The 21,404-nt window shown below is 42.2% G+C and overlaps 1 protein-coding gene across 2 annotated transcripts in view; it reads left to right on the plus strand.

The window, feature by feature from the left end:
- Window positions 1-21,404, plus strand: part of kcnab1b (potassium voltage-gated channel subfamily A regulatory beta subunit 1b) — a 60,657-nt gene that overhangs the window by 30,708 nt on the left and 8,545 nt on the right. For both annotated transcript variants that reach the window (XM_085379038.1, XM_085379039.1), the window contains 3 exons: window positions 233-276; window positions 13,728-13,814; window positions 17,792-17,877. In XM_085379038.1, coding sequence (XP_085235164.1) covers window positions 233-276; window positions 13,728-13,814; window positions 17,792-17,877 — 217 coding nt within the window. The remainder of the gene's footprint in view (window positions 1-232; window positions 277-13,727; window positions 13,815-17,791; window positions 17,878-21,404) is intronic.

Here is a 21,404-nt window from a genome sequence, read left to right on the forward strand (position 1 = left end):
ATTTACCTGCTGGCCTTATTGGTCTAAACAAGTCCTAAATAGGCACAGAAAAATCAGGCATTTGCTTCTGTGCTCAGTGAGAAGCCATGAGAAAAATCAGAGGTGATCAGGACAGACACTGCAAACAAACTGCAAAGTTTGTTCTGGAGCTGCTTCAATTCGCGAGAGCTGTGAAGTAATGAAGAGTATGCGCTGACACCCCTGACATGTACTTCTTTCCCTCCTGTTGCAGAGCGGAGACAGAGAGAGGCCTCAACAGAAAACACATCATTGAAGGTAACAAGTCAATTTCCTTCCCTCTGCTTTGTCCTTCACATCACCCCACCAGTCGGAGCCCCGCTGCACTCCTCTAATCTCCCTCTTTTATCTCTTTTCTTCATCCCTCTTTGTTCCAGCCTCCGTCGCTTCTCGCCTTTTTGATATGAACACAGCTGAATTTGAAAGCCGTACTAACCAGTGGTGCATTAGGCACTCGCAGATGTATCGTCTTCTTGTAATACCTCCACAGGTGTCTGTCTAGGAAACTGTTGCATCATTTAATAGTGCTGTCCAGACTGTCTCCCCTGTCAGCCCCTTTAAAAAGAGCTAGGGCCTTGATGAGACTCATAACAATAAACTTTAGCTCTCATACCCTTGGCTCGATCCACCCCGCTTCCCAAACAATTTGCCATCCGATTCACAGCGCAATGCACCTCCTGCAGTGACTCAGCTCTCTGCCACATTAACATTCACTGCAGCTGCAGAAACTCTCCCCCAAACGAGAAACGGGGAATGCGCTAAGAAAGGGTTGGAAGAGAAGGACAGAGTACAAAAGAGAAAATGGGGTGAAAGCCAACATCAGAGAGGGGAAGCATAAGCGGTATTAGCAAAGATGAATCCATTTGGCTGTCCATGTAATTGTAAGAGAAAGGTGCAGCATCCCTGCCATAAGTGGAGAGGAACATTTCATCAAAGTCTAATAAACTGACTGAGCGAAACATCTGCTGCCATCATCTTCCTCACTACAGGCTGCCACAGCAGGCCTGCCATTTGACTGGACTGAAGTGATGTTCAGGGGTGTATATGATAGGGTGTAAAAACCTAATGATCAGCGAAAGAGAGAGCCACAGAACATTTTCTTGCATCAATGTGACGATGCAAGAAAAATCAAGGTCTCTTTAGAGTCATCCTCACAGGAAAAAGACAGCTTCAGCATTTTATAAGGCTCTTTCACAGAAAACACAATTGAAGGCATTCTTCTATCCCAGATGCCAATACAGTAGCTTTGTTGTTCCACATCTTTTTTCCCGATCCAAAAATAGACTCCTTTCACAGCCAGTGAACTCCTGCTAATCCACGAGACAGCAGAAACCTCTCGTGATGACGGTGCAGGCTCAGATTAGGATCCGTGTAATGGGTGTTTCTGGGATTGTGGGAGTGCAAACGACAGAAGAAGGAATAAGTGACTGTGATGGTAGGAGGGAGAGTATAACTCTCAGCTGGGATTAGTGGGTGATGATGAAGCCTGTGGTACTAATCTGCCACGTGTAACACTTCTGGAGTCGTTACAGTATACTAGGACCAGTTAGGTTCGACTACTAGAGCAGTAATGAGCGTAGCATGTAATAAAGACCACAGACCAGTAAATACGTTTAAATTGCCGGCTTATTATTTTGTGAAGACAGAGAATAGACAGTTATAGACACATTACATAAAACATTCAACATCACACATTTAAGGAAAACAAGATGTTTTCTTTCCCCTTCTTAGTTCAGTATGTTCTGTCAGTTCATCCTATTTATCTCAAAACCTTTTATTTGGCTTTAGAAGGATGTTATTTTCAACCTAGGTTATTGTTTTATTTATTTCAAGTTCTAAGTTCAAGTTTATCCTTTGATCTATTTGCATTAACACTGTGTTATTTTAAATCAAGTTCAGTTCTTCAGGCCCAAGATTTAATTTAATCTTGGTCTAGGTTCACCTTTAAATTCTCAACCAGTTCTTATTTTGTTTTAACCCAACAAAATTATTTACATTTCCATTAACACCATTACAGCATTAAAATGTAAGGTTGACCAAAATAAATTACAAAAATAAATAAATAAATGTAAAACTGAAAACAATTCAGCAAAAGGCTGAATAAATCCCTTAAACAAACAAATAAACAAAAGAAAGTTGTCTTTGTGTCCTTTAACTATTAGTCCTGGAATTACTCCGAATGATTATCCAGTGCTTTGAAAAGCCCGCTGTTCTTTTGCAGAGGTGTATGGATTAATCCTACCAGTTTTATCAGCGAAAGAGCTCAACGTCCAGCAGGGGGCGTTTTCCTTTTTCCTGCTCGGTACAGTTCAATGGGTCCGTGGGTGGCTCGCCATCTTGTTTCTCGCTCAGCGGATCAAACTCCGATTCTAGCTCAGCATTTCCCGATCCAAACCTTAATGGCCTACCATAACAACAAAATAAAGTGCATAAACATTCGAAAATAACACACGGGTAGCCCTTAAATAACAGTAAAAGTCCGTTTTTTCCAGCTTATTTAGCCGTAAATGAGGTGACGCCAATATGGCGCGCTGAAACACCTTCAAAGGCCTTTGAACTGCAGCCTGTGTGTCGTTTAAGCACGAATCCACCGTTTTTAACATAAAACAACATAAATCTGCTACCTTGGCTCTCCATTTGCATGAAATGAGCAATATAATACAACAAAAATTTCTTGCATGAAATAAAAGACAATTTCTGAACTCACCAAGTCCCGTTCGGTTATGTTCACAACGTCACCAAGGCAAGGACAGGTCGGAAAAACAAAAATACATTCTCCAGAGTACAAAAATGGCTTTAAGTAGATTTTTGGCTTATTTTTACTATTTTTTCACTCATTTAAGCAGCAGCTCTGCAAGGACTGTCTGCATTTCTCCCTCTCGAGCATCAAAAAGAAGGAACAACCCGATTGGGTGTGGCTAATCACAGGAGTCACGCTGCAGCGTGCCCTTTCACAATAAGAGTCTCAACACATATTTTAGCCATTTTACCTGAATTAACATAAAACACCATGAATTAGCAAGTTCTGTACCCTTTTAACATGTTTTTAAACACAAATGAAATCCTATACCATGAATTATATCATTGCTGATGTTTTTAATGAATTTTCTAACCATTATGATCTATTTATTGACTATTTATCACCTGTAATATATTTCTTATGACTGTTTTTACTAACAGGCTTTTATTTGTTGTTAGCTATGTTAACCAGGGTTACACCCTCCCCTCTTAAATGTATGCAAGTCCCTTTGCATAATGCATACTCAGACTACCTGGATATCATGGATTTCAATAGAGCCTGTGACAGCTTCACTTAAGCTTTGGAACAAAGACTGAACTATGCCAACAAGAGGGTTGCCTAATTGAGGGTATGTTAAGTGCTTGGGCTTTGTTCTCTCTCGGGATGATCTTCTGACTGATTGCTCTGCTTCGGGGTCATTTCTTTCAGTTTCATTGTTTACAGGTTCAGTTTCATTCACGTGAGTTTGAGTTGCTTCCTCATCATTAGTTTTCGTTGAATCCGATGCATTGTCCATTTCATTTGGTGGAGTTATTTGAGCTCCTTCCTTTGCAGGTTCAGGCAAGTTTTCCATTTCAGGTGGTTTCTCCATTTCAGGTATTTTGTCATCTTCAGGTAAGTTTTCCATATCCGGTAGGTTTCCACAATCAGGTAAATTTACAGTTTCCGTCATGTCCATGTGCTCTTGAGCAACATCAGGCACTGTCACGTTTTCTGAGATTTGAGAATTGTCTGATTTGGGTTGCTCATTAGCATGATTTGACTTAGCCTTGGGAGGAAAAACTACCTCGTATTCCTCAATCGACTTTGAGATCTCTTTGGGAGGAAGTGGAGGGTAATACAGAGGGTAGTTATCCTCCTCAGAGTTGTATTCAAGTTCAGGTTCATCAGGATCAGTTGTTGGGTGTTGACGTGTGCTTGTCCGATGAGGCTTTACTTGGACTGCTGGAGGATTTTCAGGGGCAGTTGGCAAAAACCCACAAGGTAACAAAAGGTCTCTGTGGAGAGTTCTAGTGGAACCTTGGTGATGCTCGGGTTTGACTGTGTATACTGGGAGGTTGTCTTTTTGGCTTACAACCACGTGGACGACGGACTCCCACTTATCAGCCAATTTGTTTTTTCCCCTAATCCGAACATTCCTTACAAGCACGCGATCTCCGACACCTAAGACAGATTCGGTTACATGTTTGTCATATCTAGTTTTGTTACGTTCAGCAACTTTGCTTACATTTTTGGTAGCCAGTTGGTAGCTCTCCTGAAGGTGAGATTTGAGGGCTTTAACATACTGTGAGTGAGATTGCTGCTGGCGATGGTTCAGGGGGACATTGAAGGCAAGATCAATGGGTAACCTAGGCTGTCTGCCAAACATTAACTCGTACGGCGTAAACCCTGTACTTTCATGTTTGGTGCAGTTATACGCGTGAACGAGTGGCTTAACAAAGTCACGCCAATGTTTCTTGTCTTCGTCTTTGAGTGTACCCAACATGTTTAGCAGGGTTCTATTAAACCTCTCCACAGGGTTTCCCCTGGGATGGTAGGGTGAAGTTCTGACCTTCTGAATCCCAGCTAGGTCGCATAACTCTTTGATAGTTTTTGACTCAAAGTCTGCTCCCTGATCGCTATGCAGCTTCTCGGGAAAACCGTAGTGGATTATAAAGTTTTCCCACAGGGCCTTGGCTACAGTTTTAGCCTTTTGGTTGGGAGTTGTCATTGCTACAGCATACTTCGTAAAGAAATCTGTAATAACTAAGACATCTTTAGTGTTGCTGCGATCTGGTTCAATTGTCAAGAAATCAATACACACCAACTCTAGAGGTCTGGTGACTTGAATGTTTACTAGGGGCGCCGCCCTCTCTGGCAGGGTCTTTCTGCAAACACACCTGCTACAGCTTTTGATCTTTTGCTCTATGTCTGAGGCCATTTTTGGCCAGAAAAATCTGGTTCTGGTTAAATCAAGGGTCCGGTCAAGACCAAAATGACCCATGTCATCGTGAAGGCTTTTGAAAACCATAGATCTTAGACTTTCAGGAAGAACCAGCTGGTACTGTGTCTCTTCACCTACTTGTCTTTTTCTGTACAAAATCCCGTTCTGCAACTCAAGTTTGTTTAACTCACGCAGAAGGATGCTAAGTTGTGGGATCTCGTTGCGTACAGTAGGAGGAGATGTTTCACCTGTTTCAAGCTGGTATATGATTTCACTGATAGCAGGATCGTTTGTTTGACTTTGTCTTATCTCTTCTTCTGACAAGCTTGGAATGACAGGAAAAGCATCACACTGGTCGAAACTGTCGGGAACAGCATCAACGGACGTAGACAGTGAAGTTACGAGTGGGCAGGCGAGAGCATGGTCTGTGTCAAGAGACTGGACTAGATGTTTCTCACATATTGCACTGACAGCTTGAGTGGGAACGTGAGTGAAAGGATCGGTGCCAGGCAAGTGGTGTTGCACAAACTGACGGATCCGCTCCTGTTCCTTCAGGGAGACAAGGTCATTTAATGGCTCGAGATGCGGACGACGAGATAGGCCATCTGCGTCCATGTTTTGTTTGCCTGCTCTGTACCTAAGCTGGAACTCGAAAGAGGACAGGGCGGACAACCAGCGATAGCTCGTCGCGTCTAACTTAGCGGTGGTCAAAATGTAAGTTAGGGGGTTGCTGTCAGTTATTACTGTGAAAGGACTGCCATACAAGTAATCACAAAACTTTTCCGTTACAGCCCATTTGAGGGCAAGAAACTCAAGCTTATGAGCAGGATAACGGCTTTCGCTTTTTGATAGTCCTCTGCTTGCGTATGCAATTACTCGCAACTCTCCCTCCTGCTCTTGATAAAGAGCTGCCCCTAACCCGATTGTGCTTGCATCTGTATGTAATACATAAGGCAACTTGGGATCGGCAAAGCCTAGAATTGGGGCAGAAGTCAGTTTGTCTATAATAGTCTCAAACGCTTTCTGACAACTCTCTGTCCATCTCTCCCCGAAAGGAGCTTTTGGCTGAAAGTATTGGACGTAGTTGGACTTAGAGCTATTGTTTTTTCGCAGTGGGGGGTATCCAGCAGTTAGGTTGGTAAGGGGTTTTACGATCTTAGAAAAGTCCTTAATAAACCGCCTATAATACCCCGCAAACCCTAAGAAGGAGCGGAGTTCTTTCAAGTTCTTGGGACTTGGCCATGTTTTTAACGCTGCTACTTTCTCGGGGTCTGTTTCTACACCGTTTTGGGAGACAATGTGCCCCAAGTACCGAACTGACGTCTGAAAAAACATACATTTTTCAGGCGATAGCTTCAGACCGTATTCTTTGAGACGATTAAGCACATGGAGAAGGCGGGTCTCGTGTTGTTCGAGGGTTTCGGAGTAAACTATAAGGTCGTCTAGATAGACCAGGACTTCCTTAAGGTGGATGTCGCCCATACATTTCTCCATCAGCCTTTGAAATGTGCTGGGAGCGTTTGTTATGCCTTGAGGCATCCGGTTGAACTCAAAGAACCCCATCGGACATACGAAGGCTGTTTTGTGCTTATCTGCCTCATCGACCTCAATCTGGTAGTACCCACTTTTGAGGTCAAGGACCGAGAACCACTTCGATCCTGTCAAGGCGGAGAACGCTTCTTCCAAGTTAGGAAGCGCGTAGGCGTCTTTGATGGTGTTCAGATTCAACTTACGGTAATCTACACAGAGTCTTACATCTCCATTCTTCTTCCTTACCACCACTATCGGTGAGGAAAATGGCGACTCAGATTCGCGAATGACACCTGCATCGCTTAGCTCCTGCAAATGCCTCCGTACGGCGTCAAGATCTTGTGGTCGTACGGGACGGGGTCTGTGCTTAAAAGGGGTTTCATCGCTCAGTTTGATTTGGTGTTTTACTTTGTTAGTGCAACCAAAGTCTGTATCGTGTAGTGCAAAAACCTCCGACATAGCACTTAACTTTTGTGTGATTCGTTCTTTCCATTCAGCAGGGACTGGAGAATCAGCAAAGTTAAGATTAAGCTCAGCAGGGTTTGAGCTGGGAGTCTGTTTGGACTGCTCTGTGATCTGACTGTTTGGTATGATCTCTTGAATAGCATGCATTTCAGCAATGACACTTTTCGCAGGGATAACTATGTCATGCTTACTTTCATTTCGCAGGACCACTGGAAGCTTTTGTGAGGGTTTCTCAGCAAGGGTAAGTAGACAGTTGGTGACCAAGACTCCACCTGGCAAAGAGGATGTAGAGGGGGTCTCGACTACTACCCACCCGCCTGAGTGTTCAGTTTTTGCGTGGACTAAACCCTCTAAGACTCGACTTTGGCCTGCAGGAATGACTTCAGGCTCTTTCCCTGACAAAGTGACAAGACCAAGGCTGTCGTCCTCTTTTTGCTTGTGTCTTTGTTGTAACACGCTCAGCACTACTCTATAACCATAAGGCAGGATACTGAGGTCTGTATTAGCCAAGGAGAGGCTTTCAAAGACAAGGTCAAGAGTGTTAGTGCCAATTAAGAGAGAAGACTGAACACTAGAGCGTGTGTCTGGAACAATTAATGCAAGAGAAGACACAGTAAGTTCAGTACCAAAACAGTTCTTTGGAAAGGTAATGTCGACACAAATATAGCCTGAATATGGAACATTCTGACCATTTGCAGCTTCGACTTCTAGCAGGTCCTGTATTGGATGGATTTCAAGGTCTGCAAGATTGTTTTCATAGAACGATCGGGACACTGTGGTCACTTGCGATCCGGTATCAAGAAGGCAGTTGCAAGCTTGATCATTGATTTTCACTTGAGCAGTGTACTTAGCTCCAATTAGACCCTTGGGTAGTTTCACAGTGGCTGATTTATTGTTTGAGAATCGTTTTTTGGGTTTATGTGAAGGCTCGGTGGGACTAGTTTTGTCCGTAGCACCCATTTGTCCCGCAATGAGGGCTCCCTTTAGTTTAAAGGCTGTGTTTGCTTGTTTTGTCTATCCCACAGCAACTGTTTTTCTTTCAACTGTTTCCTTTTGTCAGTGACTAAAGACGGGTTTGGGTCATTTGGGCACACAGAGGCAATATGGCTGTCTTCGCCGCACTGGAAGCAGTAACCAGGCCTGGGCCTACTCTTCGCAGCTTGGGATGTCAAAAGGGTTCGTTCGGGTACTTGAGAGTTGGTCTTAGCAGTAGCTTTTGGAGGGTTAGACTTTTTCCTAGGAGGGTTCGGGGTTAATGTTGCGAGATGGCTTTGAAGCTGACTGATTTGTGCCTTTAATTCTGTGACCAGATCCTTTTGAGCATCTACTGGTGGGTCTACTTTCTGGGGTTTCAATCTCGTCAGTTCACTCTGAAGCGCAGTTATTTGTGTTCGCATTTCAGTGAGATCGTCTTGCATGGTGAGCGCAGGAAAGTCAGCATTTGCAGCAATAGAGTGAGAGGCTACTTTTGGTCTGGTGGCAGCAAAATGTTTTTTCATTCGGCTTTCTTTTGCAGTATGCTTGTCCTCTTCCACTCTCAACTGTAGCAGCAGCTCGGTGAATGAGGGGGGTTTATCTTTTTTCTTTTCAAGCTGAAGATCTGTTAACAAGGCATTATCCCAACACCCCCGACAGAATTGACGCAGAAGGTGTCGGTCTGCTTCACTAGCTACGACACCGCCTCTTTTCAGAGCTTTTGAGAGAGCTGTTTGCAAGCGATGGAGGTAGTGTGAAGGCTTTTCACCTGCATCTTGTTGAGGAATTTGGCGAAAAGCTCGTCGCCATCCTCCACAGTGCCAAAAGCTGAATGGAGTAGTTCAAGATAAGCTGAGGGCAAGGCTTCAGGGCCCAGAGGTTTCACCACGTTGGCAGCAGGCGGTACAAGACTGTCTACGATTTTCCGCGAGCGGTGCAAGTCAGACAGATTGGGATCTTGAAGTATGAGCTCTACACTGTGGCGCCATGTATCAAAGTCCACCTCATGACTAGGACAGGGCAGTTTGCCTGAAAAATTTCTGAGGCGGAAGGAGGCGCTCACTGGTGAGACAAGAGCTTCACTTCGCACTATGTGCTCTACTACAACCTTTTGCACATCAGGGTGTGTTATAAAGCTCTGTGGAATGGTAGTTTGTAGATCTGGCTGTGTCTGGTTGTCTGACTCAGAATCGCTGATGCATATGTTAGCTTTGATCAGTTCTGCAGTTTCACTTTGGATAGGTTGGTCATTTGCTTGTACTTGGGTTGTTAGTTCACTATGTGCATCTGGGGTAGGAGCTTCTGTGCTGTGTGTGACTGACTGAGCACATTGGGAAAGGTGTTCATGCAGAACAGCTTCAAAAGATTTGCCACTAAGTCTAGCAATGTTTTGCAGTTCATTGAAAAAACTGTTGGTGGCGACGTTGGTAACAGCTGCGATGTACTCAGGTGACAGGGCTCGTATCTGATAAGTGACTTCATTCGGACATTCAAGTGTGTAGGGTAGTAAGGGTTCAAGTGTCGACAGAGCAGATCCACTCTCATACTCTACAATAGCATTTTTGTGGTAAGAAGACTTAGGGTCATCTATCTTAAGGGTTCTTGCTGTTCGACCATATCTGCTTAAAAAGTCTTTTAAAGCTTCATCAGCGTCTGTGCCTGTAATCCCACTAACAATAACTGAGTTTGGGATTTTAACATTTTCTCTGTCAACTATTTCCATTTTGCCGGACTTGGCCTATTTTTGAGGTCTGGGTCAGAAAAAAACTTGAGGGATCAATTACTACTCCTGGCTGGCTCGCCACTTCTGTAACACTTCTGGAGTCGTTACAGTATACTAGGACCAGTTAGGTTCGACTACTAGAGCAGTAATGAGCGTAGCATGTAATAAAGACCACAGACCAGTAAATACGTTTAAATTGCCGGCTTATTATTTTGTGAAGACAGAGAATAGACAGTTATAGACACATTACATAAAACATTCAACATCACACATTTAAGGAAAACAAGATGTTTTCTTTCCCCTTCTTAGTTCAGTATGTTCTGTCAGTTCATCCTATTTATCTCAAAACCTTTTATTTGGCTTTAGAAGGATGTTATTTTCAACCTAGGTTATTGTTTTATTTATTTCAAGTTCTAAGTTCAAGTTTATCCTTTGATCTATTTGCATTAACACTGTGTTATTTTAAATCAAGTTCAGTTCTTCAGGCCCAAGATTTAATTTAATCTTGGTCTAGGTTCACCTTTAAATTCTCAACCAGTTCTTATTTTGTTTTAACCCAACAAAATTATTTACATTTCCATTAACACCATTACAGCATTAAAATGTAAGGTTGACCAAAATAAATTACAAAAATAAATAAATAAATGTAAAACTGAAAACAATTCAGCAAAAGGCTGAATAAATCCCTTAAACAAACAAATAAACAAAAGAAAGTTGTCTTTGTGTCCTTTAACTATTAGTCCTGGAATTACTCCGAATGATTATCCAGTGCTTTGAAAAGCCCGCTGTTCTTTTGCAGAGGTGTATGGATTAATCCTACCAGTTTTATCAGCGAAAGAGCTCAACGTCCAGCAGGGGGCGTTTTCCTTTTTCCTGCTCGGTACAGTTCAATGGGTCCGTGGGTGGCTCGCCATCTTGTTTCTCGCTCAGCGGATCAAACTCCGATTCTAGCTCAGCATTTCCCGATCCAAACCTTAATGGCCTACCATAACAACAAAATAAAGTGCATAAACATTCGAAAATAACACACGGGTAGCCCTTAAATAACAGTAAAAGTCCGTTTTTTCCAGCTTATTTAGCCGTAAATGAGGTGACGCCAATATGGCGCGCTGAAACACCTTCAAAGGCCTTTGAACTGCAGCCTGTGTGTCGTTTAAGCACGAATCCACCGTTTTTAACATAAAACAACATAAATCTGCTACCTTGGCTCTCCATTTGCATGAAATGAGCAATATAATACAACAAAAATTTCTTGCATGAAATAAAAGACAATTTCTGAACTCACCAAGTCCCGTTCGGTTATGTTCACAACGTCACCAAGGCAAGGACAGGTCGGAAAAACAAAAATACATTCTCCAGAGTACAAAAATGGCTTTAAGTAGATTTTTGGCTTATTTTTACTATTTTTTCACTCATTTAAGCAGCAGCTCTGCAAGGACTGTCTGCATTTCTCCCTCTCGAGCATCAAAAAGAAGGAACAACCCGATTGGGTGTGGCTAATCACAGGAGTCACGCTGCAGCGTGCCCTTTCACAATAAGAGTCTCAACACATATTTTAGCCATTTTACCTGAATTAACATAAAACACCATGAATTAGCAAGTTCTGTACCCTTTTAACATGTTTTTAAACACAAATGAAATCCTATACCATGAATTATATCATTGCTGATGTTTTTAATGAATTTTCTAACCATTATGATCTATTTATTGACTATTTATCACCTGTAATATATTTCTTATGACTGTTTTTACTAACAGGCTTTTATTTGTTGTTAGCTATGTTAACCAGGGTTACACACGCACACACGCGCTTACTCAAAAGCGCGAGAGTGTCTTTTGCCTCGACTCCCTGTTACTCTCCTGTCGTCTTGTGCGACAGTCTCTTGTGTGCGCTTTTCTTCTTTCATCTGGTCTTCTGTGTGTGTGCGTGAGTGGAGGCCGATCTGCTCGCAATACTTTGTTGCCGTCACTTATCCTCTCCTCAGCATACAGTGTTACTCCTCTAACAAATACTGAGTGCGACCTTTCCTCTGATCCCTCGTCTTTCTGATCAGGCTCTAGGCTTTGAATTGTTTGGTTCCTCCACCAGCTGCCAGCAGCATTTATTTATGTAACAATAAGAAAGGATTGCACAGGTGTTTTTTTTTTTTTATCTAAGAGAAGGTGCCTGCGAGCTTGGTTTGACAGTGATTAACTCTGAAAATAGTTCTGAACCTTATAAATTACAATTTTGAATCAAAACTGATTCCTGTTTGTGCAGTGAAAATGGTGGCAGGTGCATAAAACTTACAGCTGAGTAGTTGTGACAGTAATTAAATTAGAAAATATGTATTGATTACAGCTATTCCTGTGAAGTGAGCAATGTGTTCTATACATCTTTTATATGCACGTTTGATTTTTAGAAATCAGAGTAAAGTGCTAAGTAAAGCTATCAAACTTTGTGAGTGAACAGCATTGGCATCTTCATTCACTGTCACGCTGAAAATATAGCCACTGCCAATCAGATGCCAGATGATATTGCACTGTGGATAAAAATCACAGTGCTGTCAGTTTTGGTAAGTTTTACAAAATGAAGTGAAATGAATTCCCAAACCATGACTGAGCTTCCAGCGTGTTTTACAGATGCCTGTAAACACTCACTGTTACACCTCTATCCTGATGTCCTCCATACAAAGTGATGATGGTTTGAACAGAAAGTTTGGATACACTCTGGATTTACTCCATAAGACCTGTTGCTACTGATTTTCAGATATATCATAGCCTTTTCTCCCCATTTCCCATCTTGGCAGCCACTCTTCCACTGAGTCTATTTCTGACCGGACATGACTTTCAGATACTGTTCATCTGCTGTACAGTTTAATACATAATACAGTTTTATGTCTGTGAAACTGTTATCTTTGGCATTTTTTTCTAGATTAAACTAAAGGAATTGGAATGTGTATTCATAATATGTATTTTTGCAGTAGGCTGCTAGAACCAAAGTGCCAGAAGATATAGTTTAAAATAATTCATGTGTTACATGTAGACACCATACTAATTCATCTTTTGAGTTAGGTCCCCCTTTTAATGCCTGTCAGCTAGTCTGCGTTAGTTCCATGTTTGTGTGTTCATGTCTTTTGTTTGGATCTTTAATCTTTTCTTGTTTTGGGTTCTGGTTGGACTTTGTCATTCTTTGGGTTCTGGATTCTGCTTAGACTTATTTCTGACTACCTGTGTCCTGCATTTGGACCCACATCTCTTAATTACCAGCCTGTTAAGCCCTGAAGTATAACGAATCAGCATTTTCATTTATAAAAATTTTCTTTCAAACATCATCTTTTCTTATTTTATTAAAACAAAAGGGCAACAAAAACATCCAAAGGTTTAACTATGTGAATCTTGACACTACAATGTGCCACTAAGATTATTGATATAAATTATGGCTTATTCCAATCATCTGTTTAGCACTCATGCTCACACTGTCAATATTTACTGGAACATACAGAGTACTACCATAGCTAATTATTATATTACTGCAACTGGAGCTGACTTCTGCTGCAGCAAGTCAGGATGACGGCCATGACGAAAGCAAATTAACAAAACTAAAAACGAAAACTGAGCCGTGTCCTTTGTCTTTAAATGGCCACAAAGCCTCCTCGAGCTGGATCAAAGCTGCAGCAGGCCAGATGCAGCTGGAAGGCTCTGAGTCACATGTGGCCAACTGTCACTTTGTCATGTTTACGAACATGTTGAGCTCAAACCCCCCAGGAGCCACTTCACCTTATTATTATTGTTTTTGCCTTTTACCTGACATAACTGTGACTTTTGAATGCATTTGAATATCCCTTGTTCTTTTGAAGCTGGCACCCCTACCAGCTAAGCATGTCGCTGTCGCGGTGTTGGCTAAAAAGTGAAAATAAAAAATGATCTCTCTTTTCTGCAGATGTAGGTCACACTCTATGTATCCTTGCACATGCCCATTTATTTCACCATTATAAGAAGGACACCCAGGACTCATGGTTCCTATTAACTGTCTTCTTTTATTAGAACCCAAACCTCTCTCTCTAAACCTGGCTTATGTCTTTTCACTCTAGGTTTAAAGGGCTCCCTCCAGAGGATGCAACTCGAGTATGTGGATGTGGTCTTTGCCAACCGGACAGACACCAATACCCCCATGGAGGGTAAGTGATTGCCAACCCAGACTTCATGGGGCTGTTGGGGGGGAGTTGAGCCAGCGACAATACATGTTGTTCTGTAACATGAGAGGGTGAGAAATTCTGATGAAGCCGCTGCCCGTACTGGACCGGCGGCCTTTGGCTTTGACCAAAAGGGGGGTTTGTTTTTGCGGTCAGGTTTATGTGTTTTTCCTCTGACATATCCCCGAACATATTACAAGTAATATGACAATCTTTCCTCGTCTCTCTTCCCTCTATTTTAGTCCACCAGTCTCCCTCTATTTCTCTTCTGTCTCAGCGGGATCGCTAGCTTCCACATGGTCTCCAAACTGCACCCGCTCCCAGCCCTCCCTGCTCTTCAGAAGCAGGATTATCCGGCCCCTATGGGGGAAGCTGGTGTATTTTTGGGTTGGTCTCACTAGATACAAGCCCTACTGAGTGCTATTTTTCTTTAACGCTCTTGCGCTTCCTTTCCCACACATCTACCTTATGTTACCACCATTTATTTCTTTTAGACACTTCCAGTTTCTTACTCTATTATCTCTCCCTTGCCATGTGGGCATCACAGATACTTGAGCCCCTTTTCTGTCTTTCCACACAAACTCTCAAACCACAGGTAGTATTTGAGTGAAAGGATGGAGGCGCACTGATCTCACTGAAATATTTTCCATTCTTTCCTCTTTACCCCCCTCCTCCTTCCCCCTTCGCTTCCACCCGTGGGAGCCAACAGACTGTGGGAGGCCTGTCTGTCATAGCGATCGTTCCAGGGTCCTTGCTGTCACTGGTACCAGTGGCTGGTGACTAGCAGGCAGACCCCGCAGCCTTCTCTATCAAACCTTTTAGTCTTTTGCCCCCTGCAGTTGAAGTCTCTTCAGCTCATGTCAAGAACTGTGATCTGATTGAGAGTCTGACAAGATGATAGGAAGTGAACAGAGAGAGAGACGTCAGCTGAAAAATATATCCTGACAAATGTAAAGCAGGCAGGCTTTTATCACCTCTGCAGCACATTTGGCCCATTAGTCAGCGTGAGAAATTGGTCTTGTTTGCTTCATAATTTAATACAAAGGAGCATGGCTACCCTTCTAAATCATTGTTAGGGTATCAGTCATCCTTAAAAACTTGAGAGTGAGGGAGCGAGGATGAACCTTGTGCATGAAGGGACTGTTTAGCAGATCTCTCTGTGACTGACACTCCAACATCATGCTGCTAAAGCCTTAACTGCGTTAACAGCAAAAACACCAAACAGCAAAACAGCACTAGTTTCAAATATGCCACTGAACAGGTGAATCTGCATCCATCTGCGTTTGCATTTGTTTTTGTGACTTTAACTGCTTCCGACTTTGTGTGAGACAGCTTGCGTCCCCGTGGGGACCAAAAAAGTGATGTCATGGCTGCAGAGTCTGCCTTTGTTATAATCATTGCTTTTCTTCTTCCATCGAGTCATGCTTTTCTGCACCCGTGTCATCTCCCTGCTTGTTCTTTTGTCTTTTTCTTTCTTTCTTTTTGGCTCGTATCCAGTCCAACAGCAGGGACAGACCAAGTGCATGCTGCAAATATACAACTTCTTCCTTCACGGAAGACTCTGTCTCCCCTTTCTCTGACTGCTCTTTACTAGAGCAGCTGTCAAAGTGATGAGACGCTATGTGAGTTTTTCTCCAGCTGAATATGACAAGAAGGTTCTCGAAGGAGGGGCGTGTGTGCCACAGTCAATTCATTGAATGAATAGGTACAAGGGTAGCTCGCAGAATAACTCGCCCAAATCCAGCCGCAACATTGGTACCCAGTCACTCAGAATCACATTTGATTTGAGAGAGGAGTGAAGCCATTCAATAAGCTGAATATGAAAATACCCCAGACCAATTGAATAAAGAACAGAATGCAGAGGCAGACAGACAGAGGAGCGAAGAAGACATGGCATCAGTAAAATGATTTTATATCAGTCCTTCCAGCCGAGTGTTATTCTCTAGCAAATGAAATGAAACCGCCACAGCACACTGAACATGAACCCCTTAGCTAGCAATGCAAAGTGCCAGGACATCACCTCTCTCTCCTCACCTGTTCATTACAGAAGAAGAGCATGGAAAATGATCTCACCTACTCAGCATTACTAAACGTATCTTTATTATTTCTTTCCCCACGCTTTTTTTCCACAGTCGTATAACTTAGAACGGGTCTCATCTGTCACTGACAATCTCCTGTGATGTGACATATTTCCATAAATGAGCAATATTTTTAGTTGTGCTCTACGTCCCCGCTGTTAGACGCCTCACTATAAAGAAACTCTCTGAAATGACATCCTCAGAGATACCTGCCCAGACAAATATGGATATCAGTGGGAGTTGGAGGCTTTCTTACACCCTCTGTGCTGCACTGTGATACCTGCCGGCTGAAGCTGGCCAATGTTCCAGACCTTGGGGTGTGTTGCTGACTAACTCTGGCTAGCAGCCAAGCAGTTTTTAAGTTTGATATGTTTCTGTACTAATGAGAGTGCTTTGAGATGCGTTACTTGGATTTTGTTAGCTTTGCGCAGAGCCTGTTTCTATATCCCTTTTCCTCTGTTCTTTGCGTGCTAGGCTAATTGGCTTCTGCATATTTGTGCAAATGCAATCTCGGCATCTAAATTGTACACTGATGTCATACATTCATTTTTTCACGTGTGCGCTCTTCATTGCGTGTTTTTGCCCACAGCTTCACCCACATCACCCTCCGGGAAAACACTGCGGTGTGTTTTTTTTTTTTTTTTGTGAGTGGGGTGTCAATGGTGTTTGCAGCACATCTCACCTGAGCACAGGATCAGTGTGGCATCTGCTGTTGGAGCTGATGACTCATCGAGCCCTTGTGGCAAGAAACTTTATGTTAAGACTTGAACGTTTCAATGAATCAAGGTGTCATCTTTTTTTTTCCCCTCCCGGCATTGAGATGGATTATACGTGTATTTGCAAACTGTTATTAACTGTGTGTGCCTCTGAGGTTGCTACATGGTTCGCAGCATTTTTTTTTCCTTCTATCTTTACATCCCTCCAAATCCCTCCCTCCCTTCCTCCCTCCATCCCCTTTGGAGCAGATGTACTGTTATTCCTCTACCCTCCCACCTGCTTCACCCACATGCACACTTGCTCTCTGTCTCTCACAAAGCTACATTTCGGTCTAGAGAGAGAAAACTAATGATGAAAAGGAATCGCTCTTTTTTTAATCACACTCTGCGCTCTCATCTCCTCACCCTCATATCCAGCCTTTCTGCTTCACATTTTGCATGCAGCATTGTACTAAGGTGGCAGATGGTTTATTAATTCCTTTACAGACTGAAAATAATCTCATGAATTACTTGATCACACTGCCTTTGGTTTCTTTAGTAATTAGAAAGTTTGCGGGTAGCATTTAACGCACACACATTCAGAATAATAGCTGTTTCTCTTCATGCGTTAGATATCCTTTGAGAAAGTACTTCGCAGGGGTTTTTATTAAAAACTATTTAACTCTTCCACTTTTCCAAAAAATGCTACTTTCCTGCCACATCCTGAGGCACAAATACACAAACCACTGAAGGCAGCTGCTGCTGACTTCAGCCCCTTCAGTATTTTTGCTGTGGTTTCCTCCACGGCACAGGCAGCTGAGTCTTTTAACCCTGCAGCCTTTGGCCTCATTAAGTAGTGTGACCCCAGCAAAAAATATCTGCTCACACATGGGTTTAAAAGAAGAGGCTGGACACTTCAAGGATCCACTTATCTTTTTCATTGTCCTGCAGTTTTACCAAAGTTTTAAAGCTCTTGGAATCTTCTTTGAACCTGCAAGTCTTCTCATAATTGTGTTATTACCTGATGAGAGAAAAAAACTGAATTTAGTATTGCTGTAATATAATTTCTATGTTATAATGTGAAAATAATGCAAGTTAAGCTGTTGAGACAACCTCTCAAATTTCTAGCATGACTCCATTCACTGTTCAGTTATTGATGATGCACATATCTGCTCTTTAATGTTTGCAGAGATAGTCAGAGCAATGACACATGTGATCAACCAGGGGATGGCCATGTACTGGGGGACATCACGGTGGTCTGCCATGGAGATCATGGTGAGTGACAGGAAAAGGTATTTACCTTTCCAGGACAGAGTATTTATTTTAAAAATGAATAGGCGTAATAGGTTGATATGCACTCACTGGTCACTTCGATAGTTACACCTTGCTGGGTTAAAACCCCTTTTGTCTTCAAACCTGCCTTCATGGGTGGAATCCAGTGGTTATTTGAGTTACTGTTGACTTCTTTGAAGTAGTCTGACCAGTCCTCTGAGCTCTGGCATCAATAAGGCATTTTTCACACAGAGATCTGCTGCTCACTGGATGCTTTCTCTTTTTGACCTACTCTGTAAAACGTACAGATGGCTGTGTGGGAAAAATCCCAGTAGATTAGAAGTTTCTGAAAAACTCCACCATGCCATGCTCAAAGAAAGTTAAATCACCTCTCTTCCTTATTGTGATGCTCAGTTTGAACTTCAGCTGGTAAGCTAAACAGATCTACATGCTTAATATATTACATTGCTGCCATGTGATTTGGCCGATCAGATATTTGGAGTTAAACAGGTGTATCTAATGAATTGGCCAGTGAGAGTACATCAGGTTCTTTTTAATCCTTGTTATGATTTTTTACCATGAATACAATGAAAAAATCAGACAGAGACATGCAGTGCTCTCTATAAACTTTACTTGCATCACTTTTATGTTTTATATATTTTAGAATAATTTTTTTATTTAAATTTGATTTCATTAATTAATTTATTTACTTGTTTCAATTTCAATGTCCAGTTTAGTTTTGTTTCAGTTCATTTCCAGAGTGGTTTGATTTGTATTGCGTTAAAAATCCGTAGTGTTATCTTGTGGTAACTGTTGAAATCTCCCAATTCTTTGAATCTTTGGGCTGAAGGAAGGACAATACTCGGTGTATAAATGCTCAATCAACAATCATTTATTTCCATACAATTCAACAATAAGAGCATTACAACGTCCGGACGGGAGAGATGCTACCAGAGGGTCAGGCACATGTCTCAAAATGGTGACGGGTTGCTCAGCTTTTTATAGTCTCTAGTGGCCCCCAGCTAGTCGTAAAAGCCAAAACATCACATTTTTTCTCTGTTACAGCGCCTAAGTTATGACCTCGGCAGTTGTTTCTCTGCTTTCTGTAAGGTGGGGGTGTGGAATGTGGTCTATCTATCTCCCCTGTCTTTAGACACAGAGTCTCCTGCTTACAACCTTCTCTTCATGATTCAACACTTAAGCATGTCAAGAAAACAGTGTAACACATTCCCAGCAGATCAAGGATACAGAGTGATGCACATTTATCTAATGAACTAATATGTGAATATGTTCTGTTAACTCAAAAGTATAATGAGAACTAAACTACATACAGCTCACACACTCTATATTAAAGGGTATAATGTGATCTACAGCAGTATTCTAATTCAACTACTTTGATTACATATATAAGGTAACATATAATAACAGAATAATCTAATAATTCCCCCTTTTGATCTCTGAAAGAGATCACTTACAACATGCACTCCAGGGTCGCAAGGTCCAAGTTTTCTTGATCCTGAGGCCCTCTGTCCCCCTTTAACGGGTGGACCATATGTGGGATGACCTCTGTGTTCACGCAGTTCAGATGCAAGCAAAGTTAGATTTACAACCATAACAGCAGTTACAGATGACTCTCCCATCACTCCCCAGTTCTCCCACAGCTTTATTTTGGTGCTCCAGTTTTCCACTCCCATTTTAATGCCCCCTTATACCTTTCAAATGTACTTAGACTAGAACCTCTGTCTAAGGAGCTTTTAACCTTTATTTTTATTGCTGCAGCTACCAGTGTCTTCCAGTTTGGGTGATTCTCAGCTTCTTTCTTCGACCTCCGGGGTTAGACCACCCTTTAGTCATTGCACAGTTCTGGGGATTATTCTGCCCCGATTTCAAACAAGGATCTGTGTGTTTTGGGTTCACCGGCGTGTCCCCCTTTTTGCCAAGAGCCTCTCGAACCTCGTTGGTCTGGTGTTCCTGGTTTTCGCCAACCCCTTCATGGTTATTGCTGTGTTTGTGGGATCCATCTTCTCCAGGAGCCCAAACGTCATGACACTTGACCCCAGTTGCTGTCTCGGCAGTCCCTACATCTGTCCCTGCTGTGAAGGGTCCTCACATCTCCGGGTCCCCGTCTGGTGTCTGTTCCTTTCTCTGCAAGAGACAGAAAACCAAAACACCTCTCTCCCTAGCCTTGATAATCTAATATTGTTATCCATTGTTCTTCTAATGATTCAAATTTGGTTTAAAATATTATGTTCAGGACTTATTCTAATCATAATCTATGTGTGTGTAAAAGAAATCAAAAATTAGTGAACCCTTTCTAAGTCTAACACATTATAAGCTTAAGTTTTACCATAGCTAATTTATTAAACACAAAAATAAACTCATAGAAATTTTCATATCACCATTGTTTGATGTTCAAACTCAACTCCCCCTTTTTGACACACTCCCATGTGTCAATTCATTGGAGCTAGACAATTAAAAGAGAAGGTTGGTGACATCATATCTCAGAAAGTATCAGAAATTCTTCTCTCGAGTACCGTTGCTCCAGCCTTGTCATCCCTGAGGATCTTCGATCCCGAAAATGTCCCTTCTCCTCATGTAATAAAGTCTGTCCTCCTTCCATGCCCTGGTAACTGGTCCATCCAGAGCTGTAACATTTTGAAATGTACATACAACAAGCCAAACCACACCTTGGTCACACCAACCCTTTTCTGCCCTGAAGATGTCCAACACCATCTTAGTCTGGACCAGGGTTGTAATAGTTTTGCAATTTTCATCAGTTTTAATCAGTTTTTACCAATTGTTTGCTAGTTTAGTTTAGTTTTTATTTTCTGAAAATCCTTAGTTTCAATTTAGTTTTATTTGTGTTTTGCCAAAATTAAGTGTAACAAAATCCCAGTTCCATCATATCAGTCATGCTCTTCTGGTTATCCTTGGGTGTTGAGACTAATAACTATTAACTCTTGCCGCACCGTGTGGTCCTAATTTTGGTTGAAGTGAATTGATAACCTTTTGAAGGCGATTGTTTCACACCTTTATTTAGATGTCCCAGTCCTGTTGTCTCGGGATACATCACGCTGCCTTATCTGGGGTTAGCTGTTTTCTGGGGATGCGGGTTGAGTGGGTGAGCTCTTCAAGGAGGGGGAGTGTGCTCCCCCTGATGAGGTCTTCTAGGTAAGCTAGGTTAACCTTCTTGTGTGGGCTTTTCAAGTGCACTTTAAGGTTAGTGGGACTTTTAGTTTTATAAATGTCCCTCATGACCCCCTGATGACCCAGTATTTCATTTTTGCACACTGTAGTACACATTTAGTTTTTTGCTTGTAGCTCGCATACTCTACTTGCCACTCCTCTAATTCCTGATGTTTCTTAGAGAGGGCAACAGTACCTTTAAAATTATATCACATGTGTGGGGGTGTGGCCTTGCCAATTGTTTTGCCCACCTTTTCAAAATGGCTGGCGTGCCCACAAGCACATTTCATGGAAAAAGAAAGGTAAGCTTGATATTTACATTTAAAATGTTTTGTTAAACTCAG

This window comes from Diplotaxodon limnothrissa, linkage group LG18 (assembly GCF_057381915.1).
Source record: "Diplotaxodon limnothrissa isolate DT_005_m linkage group LG18, D_limnothrissa_male_GT1.1, whole genome shotgun sequence".
Classification (NCBI taxonomy): Eukaryota; Metazoa; Chordata; class Actinopteri; order Cichliformes; family Cichlidae; genus Diplotaxodon; species Diplotaxodon limnothrissa.